Source organism: Myiozetetes cayanensis, unplaced genomic scaffold, assembly GCF_022539395.1.
Source record: "Myiozetetes cayanensis isolate MyiCay16 unplaced genomic scaffold, myiCay2020 scf1, whole genome shotgun sequence".
In the NCBI taxonomy this organism is placed as follows: domain Eukaryota; kingdom Metazoa; phylum Chordata; class Aves; order Passeriformes; family Tyrannidae; genus Myiozetetes; species Myiozetetes cayanensis.
This window is the reverse complement of record NW_026086604.1, coordinates 101,078,128-101,103,343: the sequence shown is the minus strand read 5'-3', so window position 1 is coordinate 101,103,343 and position 25,216 is coordinate 101,078,128. Positions and strand designations below refer to the sequence as shown.

At 36.5% G+C, this 25,216-nt stretch overlaps 1 protein-coding gene across 1 annotated transcript in view; it reads right to left on the bottom strand.

Moving 5' to 3' along the window:
* CNTNAP2 (contactin associated protein 2) overlaps window positions 1-25,216 on the bottom strand; it is a 1,021,111-nt gene that overhangs the window by 330,397 nt on the left and 665,498 nt on the right. Inside the window, exons 11-12 of the mRNA XM_050333690.1 lie at window positions 24,585-24,691; window positions 973-1,092 (exon numbers count right to left, since the gene is read on the bottom strand). Coding sequence (XP_050189647.1) covers window positions 973-1,092; window positions 24,585-24,691 — 227 coding nt within the window. The remainder of the gene's footprint in view (window positions 1-972; window positions 1,093-24,584; window positions 24,692-25,216) is intronic.

The window sequence follows — 25,216 nt, the reverse complement described above, 5'->3', positions numbered from 1 at the left end:
CCAGGTTTCTGCCCCCCAGAAGAGTTGTGGGAGCTTCAGCAATTTTAATCTCTAAAAAGCCAGAGACACTTTTAACTTATGATAGTGTCTTCACCTTCATGTTGCTGATGCTGAAATCTGAAGGCTTCATATGCCACATTTCCAGTGCAAAAGAATGAAATTTAAACTTGTTATACAGACATTTGGGGAAAGCCAGAGGACATATCTGTTGTATCAGCTACCCAATATTTTATATCAGAAGAAGTGCTGAGACTACTGTCATGCATTAACAGAACAAAGAAATAATATACTACCACAGCAGAAAATTGCCCCCCCCCCTTTTTTTTTTTAATTGTCTTATTTTCCTGCCTTAGCATGGTAATGCAGATGACTGAGACAGGATACTTTCTGTGAGAATGTAAAGTTAGTGTTAAAAGTAGAAAACAGTACACACAACAAAATCAAAATAAGTTAATGTAATTCTATATATGATCTCCAGAGTTTTACTGGTGTTAGAAGGATGTATCTAGTTTAAAATACAGACAATAAAGAAAACTCAAATGTTTTGTTTCTTTTGTAATTAATTTCTATTCCTTGCCTCTTGTGGTAAGTTGCCTTGTACAGTATCCCTTGAACCGCAGACATTACTAAACTCAAATATATTGATATAAAACAGTTGTCATAAATAACCATATCTATCTATTTTTTTTTTAAATGATACACCACTGAGGATACAAAGACCTATTAAGACTAATAGCTGCAATTCAAAAACCTTATGAAATGGATTAACTACTACCTTGCTAAGAGCATACTGAATGATGACTACAGATTTGATGATCCCTCTCATGGAAAGCTCTCAGCAATTTTTTTTTTTTTTACAAGAAATATGAATTTTGAATAGATTCTTTCTCACAGCTCCATTAAAACTAAACCAAACCAAAAACCACGCACAAGCTCCCCCAACAACTGAATTAGCAAATACAATGCAGTTACCTGTCATGTTGCAGTAAACTTTCAAAGGTCCCAGTGCCCCACTTCCATCTGGATCTATCCAGTAGTAATTTGAAGTTTTGCCCAAGTGTTTGTAAGCTTCACAAGAGAGTTCATAAATAGCTGGAATGAAATAAAACACAGCAATAAGAATTTTCATATCCTGGGGAAAAAAAAATCCATAATGACAATAAATTGACTCTATTTATGTAGCAAGAGTTATACCTTTGAGATTAAAGTCATGGCACTGATGTTCAGTAAAAACAAAACATCTTTCCAAAATGGATGATTAAAAGCTTAAGGCATATAATTTCATTTTTTGACACGTGAGAGAAAGCCAGAATAGGAAGAGAATTCTGACAACTCGGGGAGGGAGGAACAACCAAACTGTTTCAAGAGTATATTTAAACAATTTTGAAAGTACTTAGGTTCAGGACTTTTTTTATACCCTGGTTTAAGTTTTACATTATAAATGGAGACATTTCTATTGATACAGCACACTTTAGCTTTCTTTCGAGAGAAAAAGCTTATGAGTTTTCTCCCAGCAAATTTTTGAACTTTTCATGTTTTATTACCACTCAGAATAATATTGAGTTTCAAAACTGTAAAACTACCTATAATACCTGTCTCTACACAGCTGTGCAATTACCTTAGTACACACCCTCATAACTAATAGTCTGTTCCAGTAAGGTCTGAAATTTCACAATATTTACTGGAATAAATTTAATTGATTTACCAGAGGGTTTTCTTTCAATTGTTCCTTGAATAGTGCTTTCTAGGTCAAGTCATAAAACTGCTTGTCAAATAGTGTTATGATGAATAGCTCAGGCATAATAATAAGCATTGTAGAAAGAAGCTTTTCTAGCAATGCCCATATTTTCTTTGAAATATATGATTATTATAAAGTGATGTGCATTAAATATGAATAATTTTATGCACAGGGAAAGTAAGACGGGTAATTTATATATATTGGTGTGTTTATATACATAAACACCTAGTAAATTATATAAATATTTTTAAATCAAATTTAAAAAAAAGGAATGTGTAATTCTGCTTGATTGTCTAAGGACCAGATGGTAAAGCCTTTTTGTTTGGAATCAATCAATCAGCAGCTAAAATAAATGAAATGTTTGTTTAACCAGACTTCATATCCACTCTAAAAATTCATCTAATTTGTTGGCAATTCTTGCAAGCAATCTCCTTGCTAAGACTGGCGTTATTTCAAATGTCCATAAGGATGAGCTGTGTTGCTGGGCTCTGGTGATGATGAGTGACTGATCACACACACACATTTAAAGGCTTCTCACCAGCTATCAAGACATAAGAAGGAAAGCCAAGTTAAAAAAATCTCAAATTTTGATATTGAATGAATGCAAAGTTAAAGACTGTTATCTGTCTCTAAAGATATCTATCTATAAAGATAATTTCTTTGTCAATGTTACAAGAGAAAGAATTTCCTGGAAAGTTTTATAGGTTCATTATGGTATTTAAAGTCAATTTTGTACAAGTAGACAACATTTTAATTCAGCAGGACCAGGGAAGTGATTCTTCCTCTGTGCTTGGCACTGATGAGGCTGTACCTCAAGTGCTGTGTCCATTTCTGGGCCCCTCAGTTTAGGAAGGATATTGAGGTGCTGGAGCAGGTCCAGAGAAGGGCAGTGAGGCATGCTGAAGAACACAAATCCTATGAGGAGTGGCTAAGGGAGATGGGGTTGTTTAGCCTGGAGAGGAGGAGGTTTAAGGGAGACCTAATCTACAAATACATGAAAGGAGGTTTTAGCCAAGTGGGTGTTGGACTCTTCTCCCAGGCAACTAGTGACAGGACAAGAGAAAACATTCTTAAGTTGCACTGTGAGAGCCTTCGGCTGGACATTAAGAAAAAGTTCTCCACAAAAAGAGCTGTTGGTCATTGGAATGGGCCAACAGGAGGGAGGTGGAGCCACTGTCCCTGGAAGTGTTTAAGAAAAGAGTGGATGTACCACTTAGTGCCATGGTCTAGTTGACAAGGTGGTGATAATTCAGAGGTTGGACTCAATGATCTCAGAGATCTTTTCCAAGCTAGTTGATTCTGTGATCTGTGAAGGTGACGTAGAAGATAAGACAGCACAGGATCACCTCAGAATTCAGTACTTTCTTTTTTTTAATACTACACAAAAAGATCTGTAATGTATAAGACAGAAGGAGAACAGGTAAAAATAGAAATTGAGAAACTCAGAGAAAATCTAGAATAGGTGAAAGGATAAACATTTAAGGAATGTTGTTTTAGCAGTGACCCAAATATACTAGAACTTAGAAGAAAATAAAAACATAATACAAAGAAGAGAACATGGCAGAATCAAAATAGCTTAAATGAGAAAACTGATTAAGATTACTAAAAGACAAGTAAGCAAAATACAAGATTAGGGTATAAAGTTTACACTGTTCAAATGCAGATATGTAGAAATAATTGCATACAATTACATATGGAGAAGGCAGAGGGAGAGAGAGAAGGGCTTTTTAGTGCTGCTTTCTTTGATTTCTTCTGGAAAATAGGAAAGAAAAATAAACAAGCAACACCCCTCTACAGCCCCCCCCCCGCAAAACCAAACAAACTAACAAAAAAAACCCCAGCACCTTAGGACATAAGGACAATAGATTTTTGCTTTCCAAAGTAGTAGAAGTAAAATGCCAAAATATGTATTTGGTTTCTTGGTAGGTGGTCGAAACACACAACATATATACTTGTAAGGGACCTCAGAATACTATTAAACCTCAAAATCTTTCAAACTAAAGGTAAAACTCACATGCACCCTGGTGTCCAGAGAAGCCATTTCTAGCATAATAAATCTAGCTATAAGTTTCTTAGTTTGTTTTTTTTTTTTTTTAAATGTTACTTGTATTCTTTTTAAGGAGAATAGGGGGAAAAACCCCCACCATACAAACAGCTGTATCACTCTTGACATGCTTTCTTTTTGCATCAAAAACTGTCTACAAGCCACAAGAGGTGAAAACTTGGTTAGAAAAGTGCTACCAAGTCTTAGAGTCAGAAATAAAGTACGTACAAAGAGAATCAAAAACAGAAAGAAAAGAGCACAAAAAAAAAAATCCAATAGTCCTTTTAATAACCTGAATAATACAGATCAAACTGAGGTCACCAAATCCATTTAATCCTAAAATTTGAAAGGATTGAGTCTGTTCTAACTTGAAGTTAAAAAGTTTAAAAAACAAACCAAAACCATTAAAAATAATCTCATTAAAACTTTTGGTGTGAAATATCAAGCTTCTTTAGATTTCTTAGTCTAGGCAGAAACTTCAGTCCTTTTAATCAGCTGACAAATGCAACTATGAACGCATTTTGAAGTTCACCATTGACTAGTATTACATTCACAAAAGTGTGCTCGAGTATGACTCGAGGAGAAAAGTTTCTTCTCTTAATAAAGTTTGATTAGATAAGCAGACTGAGGGAGAATAGCTTAGAGTGAAACAAATATTAACAGCAACAGACTTTAGGACCATTTTCATTGCTGCATTTCTTCATGGGTTCTGACCACCAGAGGGGTGATGTTGTTGGACAGGGGAAGATGACACTCATTTCCAAGATTTTAGCATCCTATATTTTAAACATTTGAGGAAAAACAAATGGTTCAGAAAGCTAGTTTACAGAACAGGTTTTTGCAGCTCCAGACTATTGGTCAAAAGTTGGAAAGAGTCAACATTTCTTAGATTTCAATGTCTCTTAATGAATTGAGGGAAGCAGATGTTCTCACTCCAGTTTTACTTTCTGACTGGTATAAAGATCAAGAAATAGTTATCCCACAAAGGTGGTACAGCTGCTGGCTATCTCTGAAAAGCAGAATTTAGAAACTGTCATCCTATGTGATGTTCCCATAAAATTTCAATAACATCTTGGAGAACTACAGTTTCTTCCTCACTATGTAAAAAGGTAGCTTTAATTTTAGGGTTGACAAATAGCTTCCTTTTATAAAAGCAAAGCTCATATGAATAGAATCCTTACCATTAAAGTCTACACTATGTGACACAATGAATGTGTTACATTTTGCTTCTGCCAGTGAATGTGGTTGTGCAGAGAATAAACTCCTCTGAACACCTGCTAATATGAGAGTAAGTCAGCTTTACAGGAACATAGGAAAGGTATGGACACACAGAAACAGACTGAATTAAATAATAATAAAAGTGACAAAAATAGGCAGTGCATCAGATTTACAAAGTCCAGCTATATCTCTTCAGCACTTTCAACTTGGAAAATACTGAAAGCTAGATAGACTGTGAGCTGCTTGGATTTATGTCACTTAAGCTGGTTATGACTCTTGAGCCCTGAAGGGGCTGAAAGAACAAACATAAAGGAAGGGGGAAAAAACCCCTCAAGCTTACTTAAGAAATATCTGCACACTGAAATGCCATACCTGTAGTTTATTTTAAAGAATAAAATGTGTTTCTTTATTACAACATGTATTCAGAAGATCCATTGAAAAATGGAAAATCTTAAAAAATAGTATTAATACACGAATACATGCACACTAAGTTTTTGCTCTGTCAGCAGTAGTTTCTCTCTGTACAGTACCATAACAGCAAACCTATACTCATCTCTTACCCATTCCATTCCAATGCTACATGGTGGTGAAAGAAGGTTTTTCACAATTTTTTTTTAAATAGTTTAAGAGAACTCACTCAAAGCAAGCTATATATGAAAATGAAACCTTTTTGTATTCTGACAGAAAGAATACTTGAAGCTACTGGTTTGCTCTACTACCTCGTGTTTATTAAAAAGGTTTTTAAAAGCTTCACAAAAAGCCAATATGATGCAACACTACTTCAATGTTGTTGTTGTTATTCTGTAGGACTGTGGCTGCAATGGTCAGAACCAAAGCTGTAGGCCATTTTTTAAAAGTCTGAATATAAAAATTCTGTAATTTGGAACTATCCTTGTTATATCTAAAACCAGGAAAATTAAAATAAAATCAAAAGTTCAGTTTCCAGTTATAGTTAACTTAGAACAAGAACGTGCTGTTAAAGTCAGCCAAAACCAAATTTGAACAAATATCTACTTTTACATCTCACACTGTGAGACGTAACCCTTTCAGATATGACTTTGAGATGGAAGAATTGCTAGAAATTCATAATGTATCAGATGCACTCTCTCAAAAATGCTCTGCATTGCAAATTAGTTTCTTTTGTTTGTAATTATATAGTTATTGTACTCATCCTTCATATAAAAAATAGCTGAAAGTTTAGTCTTTACTCATTAGAAGAACCATAACTTTATGTGATATTGATTACAATGAGTTTTAAATGTAAATATCTTTTACCAGGTTCTAAAATGTTAGGGGTGCCCTTGTTCATTTGCTGTTGGAAAAGCAAATGCAGTTGGAATCATCTACCTTTTCAGGCTGTCAGTTTACAGAAGGTCCTAACACCTTCAGCTAGGAGAGCTGAAATCTAAAAGTACTTGTAAATCAAAAAACAAGGAGAATCACTCTCATCAGTCAAATAGTGACAGAAGGAAATTAAAACTGAAGATGAGACCATCACCATTCTGATACAGAACTGCACATGTATCTAAAATTCTTTGATCAATTTCAACGCATTTTAACTTCTTTCCAGTTGTAGGCACACTCATCTAAAAAGGAGCTCTGACGTTAAAGACACCAAACGCAATCTGATCCTGCACAGAGAAGATTCTGAGGTAACCCACACTTCTGTTTTGGGATTTTTTTTCTTGCTATTTTTGCCTGCTACACAATAATACAATAAAACACCTCATTTAGCTTCTGTATACCACCAAAGAGCCCTTTCCAAAAGTCCTTCTTGATTTAAAAATATCTTCAAAATATTTGCTAAAATAACACACTTCCAAAAACAAAAGTAGGTGGTAATGAGGAACAAACATAAAATCCTAACTAGACAAAACTTCTTACAACATCAACAATAGTTCTTCAAACTAAATTTATGATGGAATCTTAAAGAGAGCAAATTCTGCACAATCAGAAGGTGGATATCCACTCAAGAGTTGTTCACCACAAGTTGCACCACTAAATTACAGGTGCTTGCAGCTAGGATGTCCCTGTAGAATTAGGATACTTTCGTGAGAAAAAGCACAGGAAGCAGAGCTTGAAGTAAAATATAAGGCTCTAGTAGAGACAAAACTGTAAGACCTTCAAGGTTCCTGGCCTTCACAACCCAGGAAGCAGCCAGCCGTGGCTGCTCAAGTTGATGTGCCAGAGCAGTAGGAAGGTGCCAGGACTCTTGGCTGGCTGAATACTGAGTTTCTGTGCCCAGTCTATGAGAACTTGGAAACCGCACCTGAATGTGTCAGCAGCTGCGGTGAAGTTCACGTCCAGGAAGAAAACTGAGTCTCTCAATCAACTACAGCTTTATGAACTTCCTAAATATGACATGCACATAAAAAGATTAATTTAGAGATTTAAAGAAACTTTAGGAAAGGTTTTTATAATTTTGTTTTGATGGTTTCATTTGTTTGTTTTTATTTGGGGGTTGTTTGTTTTTTGAAATGGATCTACTGTGATGTTAAAGAATTACAGGAATTTCTTTCTGAATAACTAGAACAACTCAGTTACAGTGAATTTAATTACAACCAAATTAATTGCATCCAGATAAAAACTAAGGAATAATGAAGTGTCCAAAAGCAACATGCCCTTGCCAATGAAATATCACCTCAAAGTTAAAGACAATGGAAAACAGAAGAACTGCATCTCCTGGTTTCATGTATAAGTAAAAATTCAAGTAAATTAAAACCTCTAAATCCCTGAGAGTAATACTTACAATTTGTATGCTTATGTTGCATCTGCAAAAATATTGATTTTCTTCTGCTTTTAAAGAAATGTTGCTATACATGAACAACCACTCAGCAAAAACACAATTTTCACATATAAATGTCAGCAAGCAACTGGAAATTTTCACTGTAAAAAGGGATTGGAGAAAATTGGAAGGTACTGTGAACAAGTCCACCAAATTACAGCAATGTGACAGGGCACATGCATAATTTTTCCAGTTGCAGTAAACCCAAGATCTCGCACTATTTCTCAGCCATGACTAGGTTGCTTCCACAGCTGGAAGTTGAACTGAGGCACTGTAATCCAACAGCACAAGGAAGAACAGCTGCTGGCATGTTCTCATACTGTCACAGTGAAACTGAGATTCATTTGTTTTTTCTCGGTTATGATTAATGTAGGGGCACTTGGTTTACTCTCACAGCTAGGACAAACACATGAACATTAGGAGCTCAAAGCTTCATCCTTTCAGTGTCACCACATGAGATTTGTAACAATCTTCCATATACCATACAGCTGTTTTACTCGTGACAGTCCAAATACAAGTTAACATAAAGCCTAAGGGTTGAATTCTGTTACTCTCAGCACCACATTAAATAAATACGCCACTATTCTACAAGATATTCCAGGAAAAGGTAGTTCAATTCCTCAAATTATATTTGAAGCAATAAGAGTTGAGACAAAAAGCAGGATCTTTTTCATGATCATAGATGGTATAACACCAGAATCACAAGGCTGTGATGAATCTCAAACATAATCTAATCTACCTCTCAAAAAGGCTAAATTACATCCATGTATCATTCTTGACATACTCCTGTTCAAAATGATGTAAATTCCTCAACACACCAAGGCTGCCTAGAGCTCCACCAGCCCTCCAGCATCAGCATTTCTCCCAATCTCTACAATGTGAAGCTGTTTTGCTGAAATTGAAACTCATAGTTTTGCTTTCTATCCACTGTTAATTTGGAAAATAATTTACTGCACTCCTCCTTGCAGCTATCTTTTATCTGTTTGTTGACATGAATCTCATCTCTACATTACAAAGGCCAAGTTTGTTAATTTTGACCACTGGTTGTGTTTTCTAGGTGTTAAATTCTTCTTCTTTCTCTGCTCTGGACTGTCCAATTTTCATGAAGTTCGGCACATGAAAGTGGACAATGCTCAGAACAGTGGGGTTAATTTGCACATTCCACAAATTATACTTCTGCTAATTCATTCCTAAATAACATTTTCTTTATTCACAGAATCATAAGCGATGAACTAGAAGGTAAATAAGTCATCAACAAATCCCACTAAAAAACAAAACTGAATTTGAAAAACAATATCAACAACAAAAGCAAAACAAAACTTCCCCCACAAAAAAAAAACACCCCCCCAAAAAAAAAACCAAACCAAAAACCAACAAAAGACCAAAACATACAAAAGTAAACCAGCACTTTTCCTCAACCAGTACTTCTACAGTTGGTTGACCCCTCCTAAGCATAGTCCTTCCCAATGTTCAGTTCCTTTGCACCTCAAAATCCTTAAAATAGCTTCCAAAATGAAAAACGCTGTATTTTATACATATACAAATAATAGTATACATATAATATTGTATACTTATAAGTCATGTACTACATAAATAAAAAATACTATAAAAATAGACACTTTTTTTTTTTTTAATTAACTGGAAAGGTAAACCAACAGAAGGAAATTCAATGCTTTATGGTTAGACTAGTGTTCATTTCTGTCCAGGGTTGTACTGGCTGTCACGCCACTAAAACCTTATAATAATAAAACACCTTTGTGACTGTGCATAAGCCCTCTTCCCACTGCCATTGGTCTAAGCTTCAGCCTTCTAAAAGCTCCTATGTCTGCCTCACACTCTCCCTCTGCCTTCTATTGTGAGCTAATTAACTTATAAAGGGTTCTCATCATTAGTGCAATATTCAAATACACCCTGTAGAAACAGAAAGGAAATGATAAAGCAGTAAAAATAAAAATAATATTATATGGAAATTTGCCAAATTTGTGTCAAGTTGACTGTGGGCTCATTTATGTCAGTGATAAAAATGACAATTACAATTGAGGTAACAAAGGGAACAAAGTAAGAGGTTTTGTCATCAGAATGAGAAAGAGAGCATGAGTTTATTTGCCACTGGGATAATAAAGAAAATTACTGTTGTAGGGGTGAAAACTACAATTTGAGTTACCACAAAGTAGTGAAACCTGGAATTTACTATAAATACAGATAAAAACATCCAATTTATGGAAAAACCAAAGGTGCTTCTGTTTCTCTCTCAACTTTGTTCTTTGCTTTGGGCTGGGGGCGAAGTGAGTGGGACAAAGAGAGATTAATTTAAACCTAAATGGATGATCCAAAACAGATTTTTAAACAAAATTAGCAATGATTTTAAATTAGGAGCCATAGATTAGGCAATTAGCATCCTTGTAACCATGTCAGACTATGGACTTTACAAGAAAGAAGTACAGTTAAGACACCAATTTTTAACAAGGTGCTTTTGTGAATTAAGTCATTCAAGGATACATAAACACACAAAACCCAAAATAAAATAAATAAATAAATTTAAAAAAAACAAAAACAAAACAAAAATCCAAAATACCTACCCTGCATTCTAGTATGTTTCTTTGTAACCTAAATAAACACCATTCAGGATTAAAAGATATTTGAAAGAGAGAACTTCAAGTCATGTCAAACATCTCCACGTAATACACTCATTTTAAATCTGGGTAGTGTTACACATTAGCGTACCTGTAATTCACTACTAGACCCTGCATCTGAGAAGGGTAGATTGTCAAAGAAACTCATAGATATTCACCATATTTTGCTGGTCTTCCACTGGGCCCAGCCACAGAAAGCTTCAGAGCTGCCTGGAGCTCATTTGAGCCTCGTCCAGCTGGGACGCAACAGGAAGACTGCCAGTATCATCTTTTTTCCCTTCTTCCCTCCTATCCCTCTCTTCCACGCAAAAACTTCAAGGCTGGTATAAAAACTGATTCTGAAAAATCCATACTCCAAAAGAAAAGTATGATTTCTACTCCAATTCCCACTTATTTTGTATTGCTAGGGCAATGGAAAGGAGAAGAGATGAGGCACAGGCCTGAATCTACAATTTCCCAGCTGTGTAACGTAAATCCTTGGTTATTCTACACAGTGCACAGAGGTTCTGAAAACCTCAGAAAATTATACAAAGGCCAAAGTAGGGGAGATAATTCCAGATCAATGTTACAGAATATCTAGAATCATATTTTAATACAAGATGTCTGTAAGTGGCTACAAATAGCAAAGACACAGAATCAGCCAAAGTATTTTCCCTTACCAAGTTTATACTGGTTCTTCCATGCCTTGGATATGACAGCACTTGATCTGAACTTCCTAATCAGTGTTAAATAACACTCAAGTACACATGGAGATATCCTCACTACACAGCTTTAAAAGAGACTATAGTGTCATCTTTTTATATTCATGAGTATTAGCATTCCCAAAATGTATTACTTCCAAGCTCATTTATAGGACTGTAATTAAATTTTCTTTTTACCAGCCTCAACCAGTTGCAATTGTCACCATTTCCTCTTTCCCTCCTTTCGCCCACCCCAGATCCCTAACCATTTTTGTATCTGATCTTCTCATAACCAGCAAACCTGTGAAGGTAAATATGGTACCTTGCTAGGCTATACTTACTGAACACAAGATTTACTTGAGTAAAACTTCAGGGTATTGGAAAAACAAAACAAAGCAAGACAAAACAGAATCAACAACTGGTGAAATAGAATTGGAGTTTTTAAATTCTCATATTAAAAGCCTATGCCTGAAAAATCCATAAACAACTAAACCACAGCAACAAACAGTAGTTTACTTACAAAAACTTTGCTATACACACAGATTGACAGACACCTAACTAAATAATGGGTTTTCCAGAGGAGCTGAGCACTTATTTTCACCAATAGAAAAGCACTGAAACATTATGAAAACAAATGCTCATATCAGCATTTACATTATCTCAATCAAAATGTCCTCTATCAACGTGACACCAATTCAGAACTAATGCATCATGTTTGTCATTTCCATTAATCACTAAGCAACTTGCAATGCCAACAGAATTCAACCTTTTTAACTGACATAAAAATATCAACAGAAACATCTGCTCCATGTCCCCTTTTTTCATGCTTTCTCTCCAATGCTTTCAATTGGGAATGACTGTGTCCTGGCAACTTACTGGAAATAATTTTCACATCTTTTTCACATAATGGATGAGCTGTGAAATTAGTAAGATGTTAGATGGGTTCCTTGGAGGTTGCCCTCGTTGGCACACACTCTTTTTTCACTGTTTCAATAGCAGTATTGTAGAGTATTAATTTAGACTATTTACTGAAGGGATGAGAATATGGAGAAAGTGTCAGTTTCTCTGGAAAAACACCCATCTGCACACTTACAGAGAAGCTCAGAGAACAAATGGCAGGAGAGAAGCCCAAATAATACCCTGCCAGGCTGCTCCCAGTCCACCACAGGAGCTATCAGCCTGTTAAAGGCTCATCTGTGCAAACCCAGAGAGGGACCCAAATCAAGGATACACTCACACAACAAACAACCTGTCTGAGGCTGCCACAGCACTGCCTCAGCTCCAGTGTCTGGGCATGGAGCCCATCACCATAAGTCACTGGGAACAGCTCTCCCCAGCAACTTTCAGACTAAGGGGGTTGCTACCTTATAGGGGAACACATTAGCACAGAATCACAAAATATGCTGAGTTGGAAGGGACCCACAAGGATTGAGTCCAACCCTTAGCCTTGCATAGGGTCATCATCAAGAGTCACACAGTGGGCCTTGAGTATCATCTAAACTCTTCTTGAACTCTGTCAGGCTTCATACTGTGACCACTTCCCTGGGGAGCTTGTTCCTGCTCCCAGCTGCCCTCTGGGTGAAGAACCTTTTTCTAATATCCAACATAAACCTCTCCTGAAACAATTTCAGCCCATTCCCTTGGGTCCTGTCGCTGGTCACCACAGAGAAGAGATCAGTGCCTGTCCCTTCTCTTTCCCTCATGAGGAAATTGTAACTGCAATGAGGTCTCCCCTCAGTCTCCTCTGCTGCAGGCTAAACAGACCAAGTGACCTCAGCTGCTCCTCATGTGGCTTCTGCTCAAGGGCCTTCACCATCTTCATGGCCCTCCTTTGGACACTCTCTAATAGCTTAGTATCTTGTACTGTGGTGCCCAAAACTGAACACAATATTCAAGGTGAGGCTGCACCAGTGCAGAGCAGGACAATCCCCTCCCTTGCCCAACTGGTGATACTTTGCCTGATGCCCCACAGGACACGGTTGGCCCTCCTGGCTGCCAGGGCACTGCTGACTCATATTTAACTTGCCATTGACCAGGACCCCCAGGTCCCTTTCTGCAGTGCTGTTTTCCAGCATCTCATTCTCCAGTCTATATATACATCCAGGGTTGCCCCATCCCAGGTGCAGAATCTGCCACTTTCACTTGTGGAACATAAAGCGGTTGGTGATCGCCCAGCATGGAAAATATATAGCTCAGAATTGTACAGGATTTGTAGGATATTTAAGGAGTGGAACTAAAGGCAGGAAAAGAGAGAACATTAAACAATTTGGAGGAGAAAAAAGTGCAAAAAAAAAAAAAAGAGGGTAAGTGTAAATGTAAATAGTGAATGTAAATAGTGATCTGGTCAGTATGCTTGTCCGTTTGCATTCTGCATCTGATCAGCACAGTCTATCCTGCTTTCTTATTAAATTCCTTTCTCTATCCTTCTGGACAAGGGTGTCCTGTGTGCATACGTGTGAGTATGCAGGTGTGGATGACAGCAGCTGGGGTAAGATCACATGCTGGAGGGCCACTGTGTCCCTTGTGCCAGCCACTGGACTAAGTGCAGGTGTGACACAGTGAGTGCACGAGATGTCTGTGATCTATAGAGTTGGCCATGTGTGCTTTACGCACACATGACTGCTGGGAATACATTTTAGTTGGATCTGGGTTCACCGAGCTGCAACAGCATCACCTCTTTTGGGTTGGTCAATCTGTCATTATATGTTTTCTTCTAGCAGAAAGTTTTGGACAGCACATGCTTTTCAAAAAGTGTACTAGGTCAGAATGTAAGATTTATCTCCTGTAATAATTTCTCCTATGGTTGCAAATAACTATTTACAGAGCCCTTATTCTCTGGGTTATACTCAGCTACACCGATATTCGACACATCTCCCTTCTCTGTGATCAGTAACATTCTGCTTGACAAGCAGCTCAAGCGATCAAGACCTTGCCGTAGCTCCCAGCTTCTGCCCAGTAGAGCTTTCTAACCTGTGGAATGTGGTGGTGATGGTCATCCAAGCTGCTGGAAGAAAACAATGACTAGAGAAAGAATGATGAAAGGAGGAAACGAACTTTTGAAGTTGTTAGGAAACCAGAAAGACATTGAGAAACATTATTATGGGGGAAACAGAAGAGGGTTTGAAAGGAAGAGGCATAGTTGAGAATTTCAGAAAGACAAAACAAGTCCTTTAGCTCAGTTAACCCAAGCATCAGCCTGAGAAATTCAATGATATTTGTAGTGCTCTGAAATAACAGTGGTAGATATAAAGAAAAAAAAATAGTGGCAAACAGCACATTATATTTTCCTCTCTGTTTTAGAGAATCCACAAATGCCTTTGGAACCTAAAAGGATACTGAAAGCATCATATGAAATGCAACCACAGTCACAAGAAAATTTAAAGTTTTCTACACAAGTGATTAGGTCATTAGGGAAGACGGATGTGATAAACGAGCTGATGTAAAAGCTACATAGGGATACATGAGTTTAAAAATTTGCAAGATTAGAATAAAAGAAAGACTGTATGCTTCTAGTAAAATAAAATTAATAACACTAGATATAAAGCTAAGTACTTAAGTACATTTAAGTAGTATAGTTAAGACTTCTACTGAGAAAATGAGAAACTACAAACTACATCAACATGTTTCAGTATCTCTACTAATATTAGCACAAACTTTATTTATGAAATAGTAACATCTTCCATGTTTTCATAAACTTAGCCGAAAGTAAACATAGATATAAGATTCCTCAGGCTTCAGTAGAAATATTTAAAGAGTCCAAGTAATCTGTCATTATTTCTGCTGAAAGACTTATCAAGCCAAGATAACTACTGGCTATTCTACCTAAGGCAAAATTTTAAAGCAATAGTTATGAAGCATGACTGATACCAAGCACCTACTTTTGCCAACAGATGTTTGTCCTAAAACTTTCCCTCTATCTCCCATTTAAATTACAGCATATTAAAAAGGAAAATAAAAATTAAAACCCCACCAGACTAAAGCTACAGAGAAATATCACAGCTCTTGCCCCTGAATGAAAAGGGTCAATGTGGACAAGTGATTCTCAAGCAAGGCATGCACAGCTGCCATAAACCGACATTGTAGTATACTGAAAAAATATTATAATGACATTAGAGAAAGGTAGTGTGCATAAACAGGAATCAAGCTGTATCAAGACCCCCACCACCTGAAATATATATAATCCACAGAGAAGTATCATAAGAAGACTGACAATAATTATTCTCTATGCTTATTTACAGCAGGAACCATACACTTACTATTATAAAGATAAGCATTGTTATACTCGTTATTAAGGCAAATTATAGCATACAAAGCACCAGAAGCATCTCAGGGTTTCACTGCATTCAATAAACAAATTTTTTTTTCTCAAACCACAGTCCTATCTGATTGATTATACAGCCTTCAACACAGGGGAAAATTCATTACAAGTGTAGAATTTATGAAATCTTTCTGCTCTAGGTGATGTACATAAGATTGCTGCAAACCCTGGATAACGTCTGATTATCCACTGGTACATAATACATAACGTCTTTTAATGGCAAGTGTAATTAAACTCAGTATGTTTCCCTATTTTGAATTAAAAAAAAAATTAAGAAAAATTACACGTGGACTGATAAAAATATGCATATATATATGAAGAAGTTCTCAGTACTTCAACTATGGTACTTCTTTAGCAGTTGATATTTGCATTAACTTCAGTCTCTCACATCTGAGGAAACTAGGATTATAGTGACTTCAAAACATGTTTTTTCTGTCTAATGGCTGTCAATGGGATTTTAATATCAGCACCTTAAAAAACTTTAATTGCACAGAAGCATTAACAGTGAAGTTTGCAGTATGTTAGATTGTCTTAATGGAAAAGTTTAAGAGAAAGCTAATTAATTTTAAAGTCTTTATATGCAGAATTCTTTTCAGGTTAAGATTAATTCTGGCTTTGATTTTACAGCATACATGAGCTGCTTTAAAGTTATCTATTGTTAATTACATGTTCTCTTTTAACTGTCCCCTGGAAACAATATTTCATCGTGCTTTCTTAGCAACATTAGACAATGGTTACAGTAACCTGCAAAAAACTCAGCTAATACCTGTTTTCTCAAACACAGGATGCAATTCAGGCATGTTGCTTGGTTAGTTTTCAAATATTTAGCTAGACCATTGAATTAAGGTACTGAAAATGCTCTGAGTTAGACTCTGACTTCATACTGTTCTTTCACTAGACCCACCTAGTAGAAATTAGCTTAAAAACTCATGATACTTGACTTCAATGTAAAGCTACATATGAGCAACACAACTACACAAACAACTAGAACCTGAAGCATAGTTTCAACCCTTGAACTCTCTCTCACAACTCATCTGACAGAGTTATTTCCAGCGGATTTTTTAATTTCAGTGTAATTATTGCTGGTTGATTATTCATATTCTGATTTGCATTCTAATGCTCATTTTCCCCACTTAACCTTCACCAAATACTATTAATGCTATTGCTCAATTTGGAACTGCAGCCATTTCTGTTAGGAACAGAGACTCCATCCATTTACTTACAATAAAAGTGCAAGTTCCTTCCAATTTATTACACATTCTGCATTTTATAAACACCTGGTGCAGAACAGTTCTCAGCTCAGCTGATAATAAAGTAGTAGTGGAAGAGCTATAGTTTATAGCACTAAAACTAAGAACAACCTGATTTTTAAACAAATATTGGAAATCAAAATCAAAAAACTGCAACATCCCTAAACTGAAAAAACCCCAAATATTAACAGAGTACAAAGCATTTCTTTTTCAGTTTTGCAGAAACATATGAAAAATGCAGCAATATGGGGCTTATATGTTTCAGGAAAAATCACGTGAGGACTAAACAAAAACTTCAGTGTTGTTTTAAAACTACTTTGAACTAAAAAAAAAGGTAATTTAATAATTGTCTGCAACTTTAGAAAATAAATACATTATGGTAAATCCTTTGAAAACATATAATAAATAATAGAAGATGAATCCACAAAGACTATTATAAATTATGATGACAATTCCTTTGAAAAGCATTATTTAAAAAAAAAAAAGATTAGCCTCTTTCATAAGTTATTGATTATACAATCCTTTTAATAAACTTCTGTAAATAAAAGTAGTTTCTTTATAAATAGGCTTTGAGAATCCCTATTCTCAAGAGAAAAGAAACAAACATCTAAGAAAAGAGGTTTTGCAAAATCCAATTTGAACATTTGATTACTTCAAAAACAGAATGTGCAAAAGGAGGAGAATAAATTGATACTGACATCCCTGGCAGAGAACAGTCAGTTGTTGAAAGTTCTTTCTCAAAGGATGCTAACAGCAGAAGACAACTAAAGCCTCTTTCTAGAAATTTTAGCTGACTTTCCCCCCCCCCCATTTCTCCAAGATCAGCATTGCTCACACACCTGAGCTGCTGAGTTTGAATGCAGTATTAATTCACCTTCTGGAAACTACTTTACTTAGACTCGAGTCCCAGAAAGAGTTTTAAAACAGGGACTCTCAAAGAGGCCCCTAGCTCCAGTCTCCCCAAACCAAGCAACACCATCAAAACAACTCTTATTATTTCTCCAAACTCACCTTTCTCAGAGTAACTTCACAATTCACCTCCCCACGAAGCTCCTCGTTCCCATTAGTGCATCCCACAGCAGCTGCTTTGCATCAGCCCAAATGAAGAAAATCACCTCAAACACATGAGGAGGGGTGGAATGGGTGCAACTCTAACTTTGCCCTACTGAAAGTTTCTCTTTCATGTTTTCAAAACTAAGTAGCTTGAGTTCCCACTATTGTTTTTCATTCTTCCTTTCACATAATTCAAGCAATACGTCTGCCATGTACAAATCTAATGAGCATCGTGGAGCCCCACTGCATGTCATTAAAGTGCCAGCCTTCTGCTACAGAAACTCAGCCCTGTATGCTGTCTTTCCATAAATTTACTAATGGAAATTCTCAGTTTGTTACTGGGAAATCTGGAAGTCTTGTGTGGTTTATTCAGTCATATGGACTGCCAAACTTATGCTAAATCTAAAAATTAGATGCTTGCATGTGCACAAATCTACAGCATCTATCACCGTGCTGCTTTCTGCAGAAGGCCCAATACTGGAATCCAAGATTTTTTCATGAAAGTTGCTGCTAAACTAAATGACTAAAAGATCACATTTCACTAGCAAACATTCAGAAATGTCAAGGTGACAATTTGTCACAGCTCTGCCCAAAAATCCCCACAGGGCAACTGAAGACAAGACAGTTTTGTGTCAAGCCTTCCCGAAATATAGGACCTTTCTGACTAGGTTGTATCTTCCACTTCAAGTGTTTTAAAAACCAGCATTGTTCCTGTCTTTGAAACATAAGATTTTTTCATGGGAATGTTTTATGCAACACAGGTTTTGAGCACAGAAGTACTTATCATATTTTTCCTGATCAAATAATGCATTAATATGCTTGTGAAACTCCAAGGCTTTTGCTTTTTCTAACAAATTGTATTGTGATCATAAAGATAACATGGTTGTTCTGAGAATTTCTCCAGTGTCCAATGAAATGTAAACCTATATTCTGCTTGTTTGGGATGACTAGCAAACTATAGGGGTTTTTTTGTTTAATTGTGTGGTTGGTTGGCTGGTTGGTTGGTTGGTTTGGTTTGTTTTTAACTCAAGTAGATTTCAGAGCATAGTTTTACCAAATTATGTATTTGCTTTTTCCCTATGGAACTGTTTCCCAAATTTCTGACAGGAGAATACCACTGCCATGTCATTCTTTCCTATCTAGACTTGAAGTGTATAAAGTCCTCTGTCCTGGGTACTTCCTCATTTACAAAAATATAGGAAAATCATATGCTACAAACTAACTGATGGAGACTAACCTATGGAGATTAAATTTGTGTTGCTGACCACTGATTTTGGGAATAATCAGCAATGACAATTATCACAGCTTCTACAATACATGCAACACAAATGTTTCTTACTCAGTGTGTTTCTAGATCCTATTAAACTCAATATTAAAGCAATATTTCATTTTTAGGGAAATAGTCAATATTCCTGCAAAAAATATCAACGCCCATTAGATTTCCAGTGACACTTAATGTACTTATCATTTCAAGTGAAGATTAGGGCTCATTAACTCTGAATCAGATTCCAAAATATAGGGTAACATTTATTCCAACAAGGTATGAGGAGACAGACAGAGAATTCAGAGGTCAAATTCTTTTTATGGAAACTAAGAATCACTACATTGTTTCAAATATTTGTTTTGAAAACACAGCAAATTTCCAATCTAAAAAATGTAAAAATTACTTATGTTCTTTCTCAGCTTAGTGGCGTTCTCTGTATATTCTGATTCAATTAGTGCCACTTCTAGTGACAAGAATATGCAAGGTTGTATTTCTCCTACTATTTTACAGAACTAACAGATAGTGGTCTGGATGTTAGCCTCTCCTACAGACTAGCTGAAGATTTAGAAGTAAACTTTTCCTGTCCAGTATTTCTGAAGGAATCTGCACACCTGTAAAAGTAAGGACAGTGTTTGTTTGGAAGTCAAATTAAAGAAAAATAGAACTTATCTCTCATAAGAGAAGGCTCCTGAGAGACCTTATAATCCTTTCAGTACCTTAAGGGGCCTACTGAATAGCTGGAGAGGGACTTTTTAGAAGGGCTTGTAGTAGTAAGACAAGGGAGAATGGCTTTAAACTGAAAGCCGGCAGGCTTAGATTGGATATGAGGAAGAATACTTCTACTATGAGGGTGGTGAGACACTATAACAGGTTGCACAGAGAAGCTGTGGGTATCACATCCATGACAGTGTTCAAGGACAGGTTGGATGGGACACTGAGCAACCTGCTCTAGTTGGAAGGTGTCCCTGCCCATGGCAGAGGGGTTGGAAGTAGAAGAACTCTAAGGTTCCTTCCAAACCAAGCTATTCTATGATTCTATAATAATTAAGACTAATCTTTTACGTGCAAACGGAATATTTTTCCTAGTGGAAATCATTAAGAGAAGGCCAATATGATCAAACAAGGTGGCCTTTTCCCTAATATAACAGATTTATGCAGGGGGTGGAAGGTATATCATAGACATGGTAAACTCTGTAAGTCCTTTGCTAGGTTTCTCTTATATGCAGACTCTAGAGAAAGCATGCATCGACCTATATATTAAAAATCTGAGACAAAGAAACTTGTGTGACCGTTAGTTATCCTGACATAGGGTAACTTACACCTCTGTATTAAACAGCCTGTAAACACCAGGAAGAACATTACAGCCTAAAACTAGACATATAACTTGTACAAAGTGCAGCAGAGCAGTGTTACCTGAAGATCATGATGGAAAAGAGGAGTAATAAGGAAAATGAACCCCTGTTCTCAAAGGTTTCAGGAAGCATTTACCACTAGACTTTAGAAAAGTATTGTTCTAAGAACCCTGCATGGGCAGGTCAGCCTTTGGTAGGCTGTAAATATTAATTAGTTAGGGCTTAAAATATAGCTGATATAATAAAGCAGCAAGGATGGTACTTGCTGCCAAACTATAACACTACTAATTAATTTTTAAATAATTTTGTAAATGTTTTATCACCGTAAATCATGATTTTTAAGTAAATGTATTCATTTATCTTTTAGTCTTGTCTAATAATAAAATCAATGCTCTAGTGTGATATTTGCCAGGACACAGCATTTACCTGGGCATGAATATCTGCTTGATGAAAGAAACCTGGTAGCTTCCCAGGGTATTTACCATACACTGAGAGATAGAACTTTCCAGTATTTTTAGTTAATTCACCACTGAGCTTCAGGGACCCAGCTGATGAAACAAATAGTAGCTGGATGAAACAAATTATGATTTCCTACTGAATGGCAGCTTAAGCCTCTGACAAATAACAAGGTAGTGGACACAGAGCTTGGAGTGTCTGGTGTGTCTCTGAAAGGTGAAGAATCATCCTGTAAGAGTGTCATATTCTGAAAAGCAAACTATTTCATAATCTTAAAATAGCAAACAAGTGTAATTAATTTACACAATTGGAGAGATAATAAGAATTTAAGTTTTTATTTCAAATTTATTTATTTAGAATTTTTCCTTCTCTAGCTGTTTATTTTTGGTTTATGGTTCCTAGCATGTCTAAGCCCCATATTTCTCTATCTCTCTAGACTAATTTTTGTTTTCACTATCATACTATAAATATATTATGGCCAGACTTGTGTGAAATGAAGTAATTTTGATTCATAAGGTTTTCATGCAAACATTTTTCTCTGTTTCACTTCAAGGAGTTCATCCCTTAAGTTTGTCTTTGAATTTCAACTTCAAAGGAACCTAAAACCGCAATCTGAAATTCAGTCAAGGCTGCGAAGCTTTGCCTTGTTTCAGGTCAAAAGCTCAGGAAAGTGTTGAATTACCTGACCAAAGCAAAATCAATTCACTGAAAAAACCCCTTCAGTAACACAGAATTATCTTGTTCCTTTAAGTTCAACAAAACTCAAACTCATTAAAATCAGCTATGGAGTTACAGTCCCCACTAACATAGGTTTGACTCCAACCTCTTTGAGAAATGCTATTATACCCTGCATACATGGAGAAAAAGCCCCATATTTTACTGTGGAGTATAATATAATTTGTTTGGTAAAATAATCTTAGTTTTAAGTAAAATGGTACTGAACAAGTGCTGTCTGCACTTAAACACTTTCCTGCTCCATAGAATCATGACATCTGCTGTATTTTTCATACAATCTGCAATGTTGTTTAAAATTGCTTTCAGCTATTTTTATACCACATGCCAGTCATTCCAGACTCCCTCCTCCCCCAGCATGTCTTTTGTACTGCTATTGCCACAAACCTCAAAACTCAAAGCAAAAGGCGGCACACCAAGCATGTTCGAGTATACACATGCACTGCACAAGTAGGAAAGGACAGGAGGGTCAGCACCATCGTAGCAGAGCTGAGGTCCCAGACCTCAAGACAGCATAACCTCTGGCAAGCTTTAACAAATCCCCTCCTCATTTGCAGCTGTATCAAATACTGGAACACGCTGTTATAAATACTGATAGCTATTGCCTGCTCAATAAAGGAAGAGTTAAGGTTGTCTCAATCTATATCTTGATGCTCAAATTTTTGTATTTCACTCATTTTTGTGGCATTAACTTCTATACTCTAGAAAGGCATAAGATTTCACACGTTCTGACAGGACATCTATCAAGTGAATAACTTTCAGCTTGACCTTCTTTTGTAAGAAAGAAGACTTCTAAGGTACAGCAACATACAGTAAAAACTAAGATTATGTTCTTTAAACACAAAAATGTAATAAAACTAAAGCTTCCACATCCACATTAGAAACTTTGCCTGATTTAAAAAAGTAAAAGTTCTTGAACAATGTGTCTTCAAATGACCTGGGCAGAGTATGTAATCCCATACACTTTATCCATTCCATAGTGAAAGTCAGGAAAATACACTCCAAATCCCTCTTTTGATATTGCAGTCCAGCAGTGCCTTTTACTTGTCTTATTGCATTGTTTTATCCATAAAAGGCAGGTGAAAATCCTATTAAATGAAATGTCACATCTCCTTGGATTATGATTTTGTTCCTTTGTAATAAATGGGATTTCAGACAAGTGATGCCATCCGCTTGTCCTTGCTACTTCCCTTTGGAACTCAAGAAGAAGGCACAAAGGAGCACAGACAGACAATGGCAGGAGGATGAGCCCAAAAAAGTACCCTGCTGCACCATCCAACATCCAGGTATCAGGAACTGAGGAGTCTGGACTCCAGGGCCAGCCACTGGGCTGAGTGCCTGAGCTGAGCTGGTGGAGGGATTCACTCTGCGTGAAGAAGGGTGTTCACTGTTCTATGGACATGCAACCTGCTCAACCAGAGAAGTGAGCAGGATGAGGCCATGGGTGCCATGGTCATGTGTGTGCTCTGTGATCTGATCAGCCAGTCAGGTGTGTGTGTGTGTATATATATATATATATAAATATAAATATACTCAGAGTACATGGGCTCTGTTGGATGCACGCCTACCGGGAATACTTTTATAACCTTGCTACTGGTTGGACCTGGGGGAATGCAGCTGCAGCAGTCCAACATAATACATTTTCATCTTAAAGATGATACTTTAGGAAGTTCACTAGAGAAAAGAAACTCAACTGAACTTCCATCCCTGCATTTCTGCAGTTAAGCAACTTAGCCTATCACATATGTAGGAATCATGTTTTTTGAGTGGCTGTAATAGATCAGAAAAGCTCTAAAAATATAATACTTTCAGAAAAAGAAATGAACTTTTATTCTTTTTTTTCACTGAAATATTGAATCACCGTAAATTCTGAGTTTTCTTTCCAAAGATTAGATGCAACCACACCATCACTATACACATTCTTTCCTGGTAGAAAAAAGGTTGCCATGAAATCTCTCCTCAAAACATTGGTATCTTAAATATTAATATTTCTCTTTGATTAACATTCATTTGCCATTTAGCCCTTTCAGTTTTACCATTTCAGTAGCGAGATCACAGAGAACTTTGCCATCAAATGTGTATATACATACACATATATAGTTATTATATATCATAGATATATACAAAATATATCCCTGCACATATTTTTATAATTTTTATCCATAAAATTGGTTTTTGTTACAATCCAGACAACCGTGAATGGTCAAAGTTTTCTCATTAGTTTGGTTTTTTTGGTTAAAAATAAAGCAACTCTGCAATTTTCTTTTAAAAATTTTACACAGCTGTAGATAAGGTAAATAAAAAAATATCATAAATTTGTATCTCTATAAATCCTGGCTTCAATCTCAACTTTTCACCTGTTCAAAAGCATTTTTTCTCTTTTGTCAATATTAGGAGATTTTTAGCAAAAGAAAGAAGTGATGAAAGTAAGGACTGGATATGTTTTCTCTATCTTCTAGGTATTTTAGAACACATTTGCAGATGAAAATCTGAGATTTTAGCATATGAGAGAAGGAACAGAAGATATATGCCACTGACTCAGTATGCATTGTTTGGTACCTATTAAAAGAGCAACTGTACCTTTCTGTGCTTTAATAGTGTAGGGTATGTGGAGCTCATAGAAAATATTCTTATTTGAGAAACCCATGAACACAGTGCAAATAATTAGATTTTAAAATGGTTGATAATCAGTGTATAAACACACTCTGCGATTAGCAACCCGAAAAAATATCTGTAACAGCAGTCAGCAGCTCTCCCCAGTAGCAGATTCACTGTGTCCATTTGAAACTCTACCTCATGTGCAATTGCTGAGAATGTGTTTGCTCAGTGCACCCAACTAACACATCTGTAGTGCTTTGATCCCTTGTGTGGTGCAGCACAGTGCTACATAAATACATCCTTATGCAGACAAAGTGGAGGATGATTAAACCAACACCTTCTTTCAAAAGAGGTTTGAGGATCTTTAACAACCAGAAAAGGAGGCTTGGGCTTTTTATCTCAACCAAAACACGTAAGTGCCTTCCCTCCTCTATTGACATTTTGAAACTGCAGGATGGCTTACAGTTATGACAAGTGGCGCCACTGTATCCGGTTCCATCACAAGTGCACTTGAAGCTGTCCCACGTCTGGGTGCATTTTCCACCGTGTTCGCAGTGATTTGGCACACACCTGTCAGGAGGAGATGCAAAGACAGAAGGAAAAACATAAATAAGCATCCAGATTTACATAAAGCTAAATTTTGAGCTGCACAAGCAGAGTATCATGTCCTTGTCTGGTAATTAATGCTCGTTATTTTAGGCAGATTAACGGAATTTATATCTGAACACACAACTGGCATAAAAGACGATTCATCAAGGCTTTGCTGCATCCTTTTTACAAACAGTAAAAAAGCACAGTAAAGGTGGAATAGAGTCACCCATCATAAATCAGGGTTTTATGTTACATATGACTGGTACTGAGCTGTCAAAACAAAAAGAACATCACAAGTCACACCTCCTCCTGCTGTGCAGGTGGTGTCACGCCTCGAGGAGTCCAGTCCCACAGCTGACTGAAAGTTAAAAACAAAATGCCACTGAGTTGCTATTTGTCTTTCTGTTGTCAGCAATGGGATAAAGGAGAGGGAGGTTGCCCATGGCTAGGATGGAATGAAATTAGTAATGCTGCGTTATTAAAACAAACAATAGGCTTCACTAT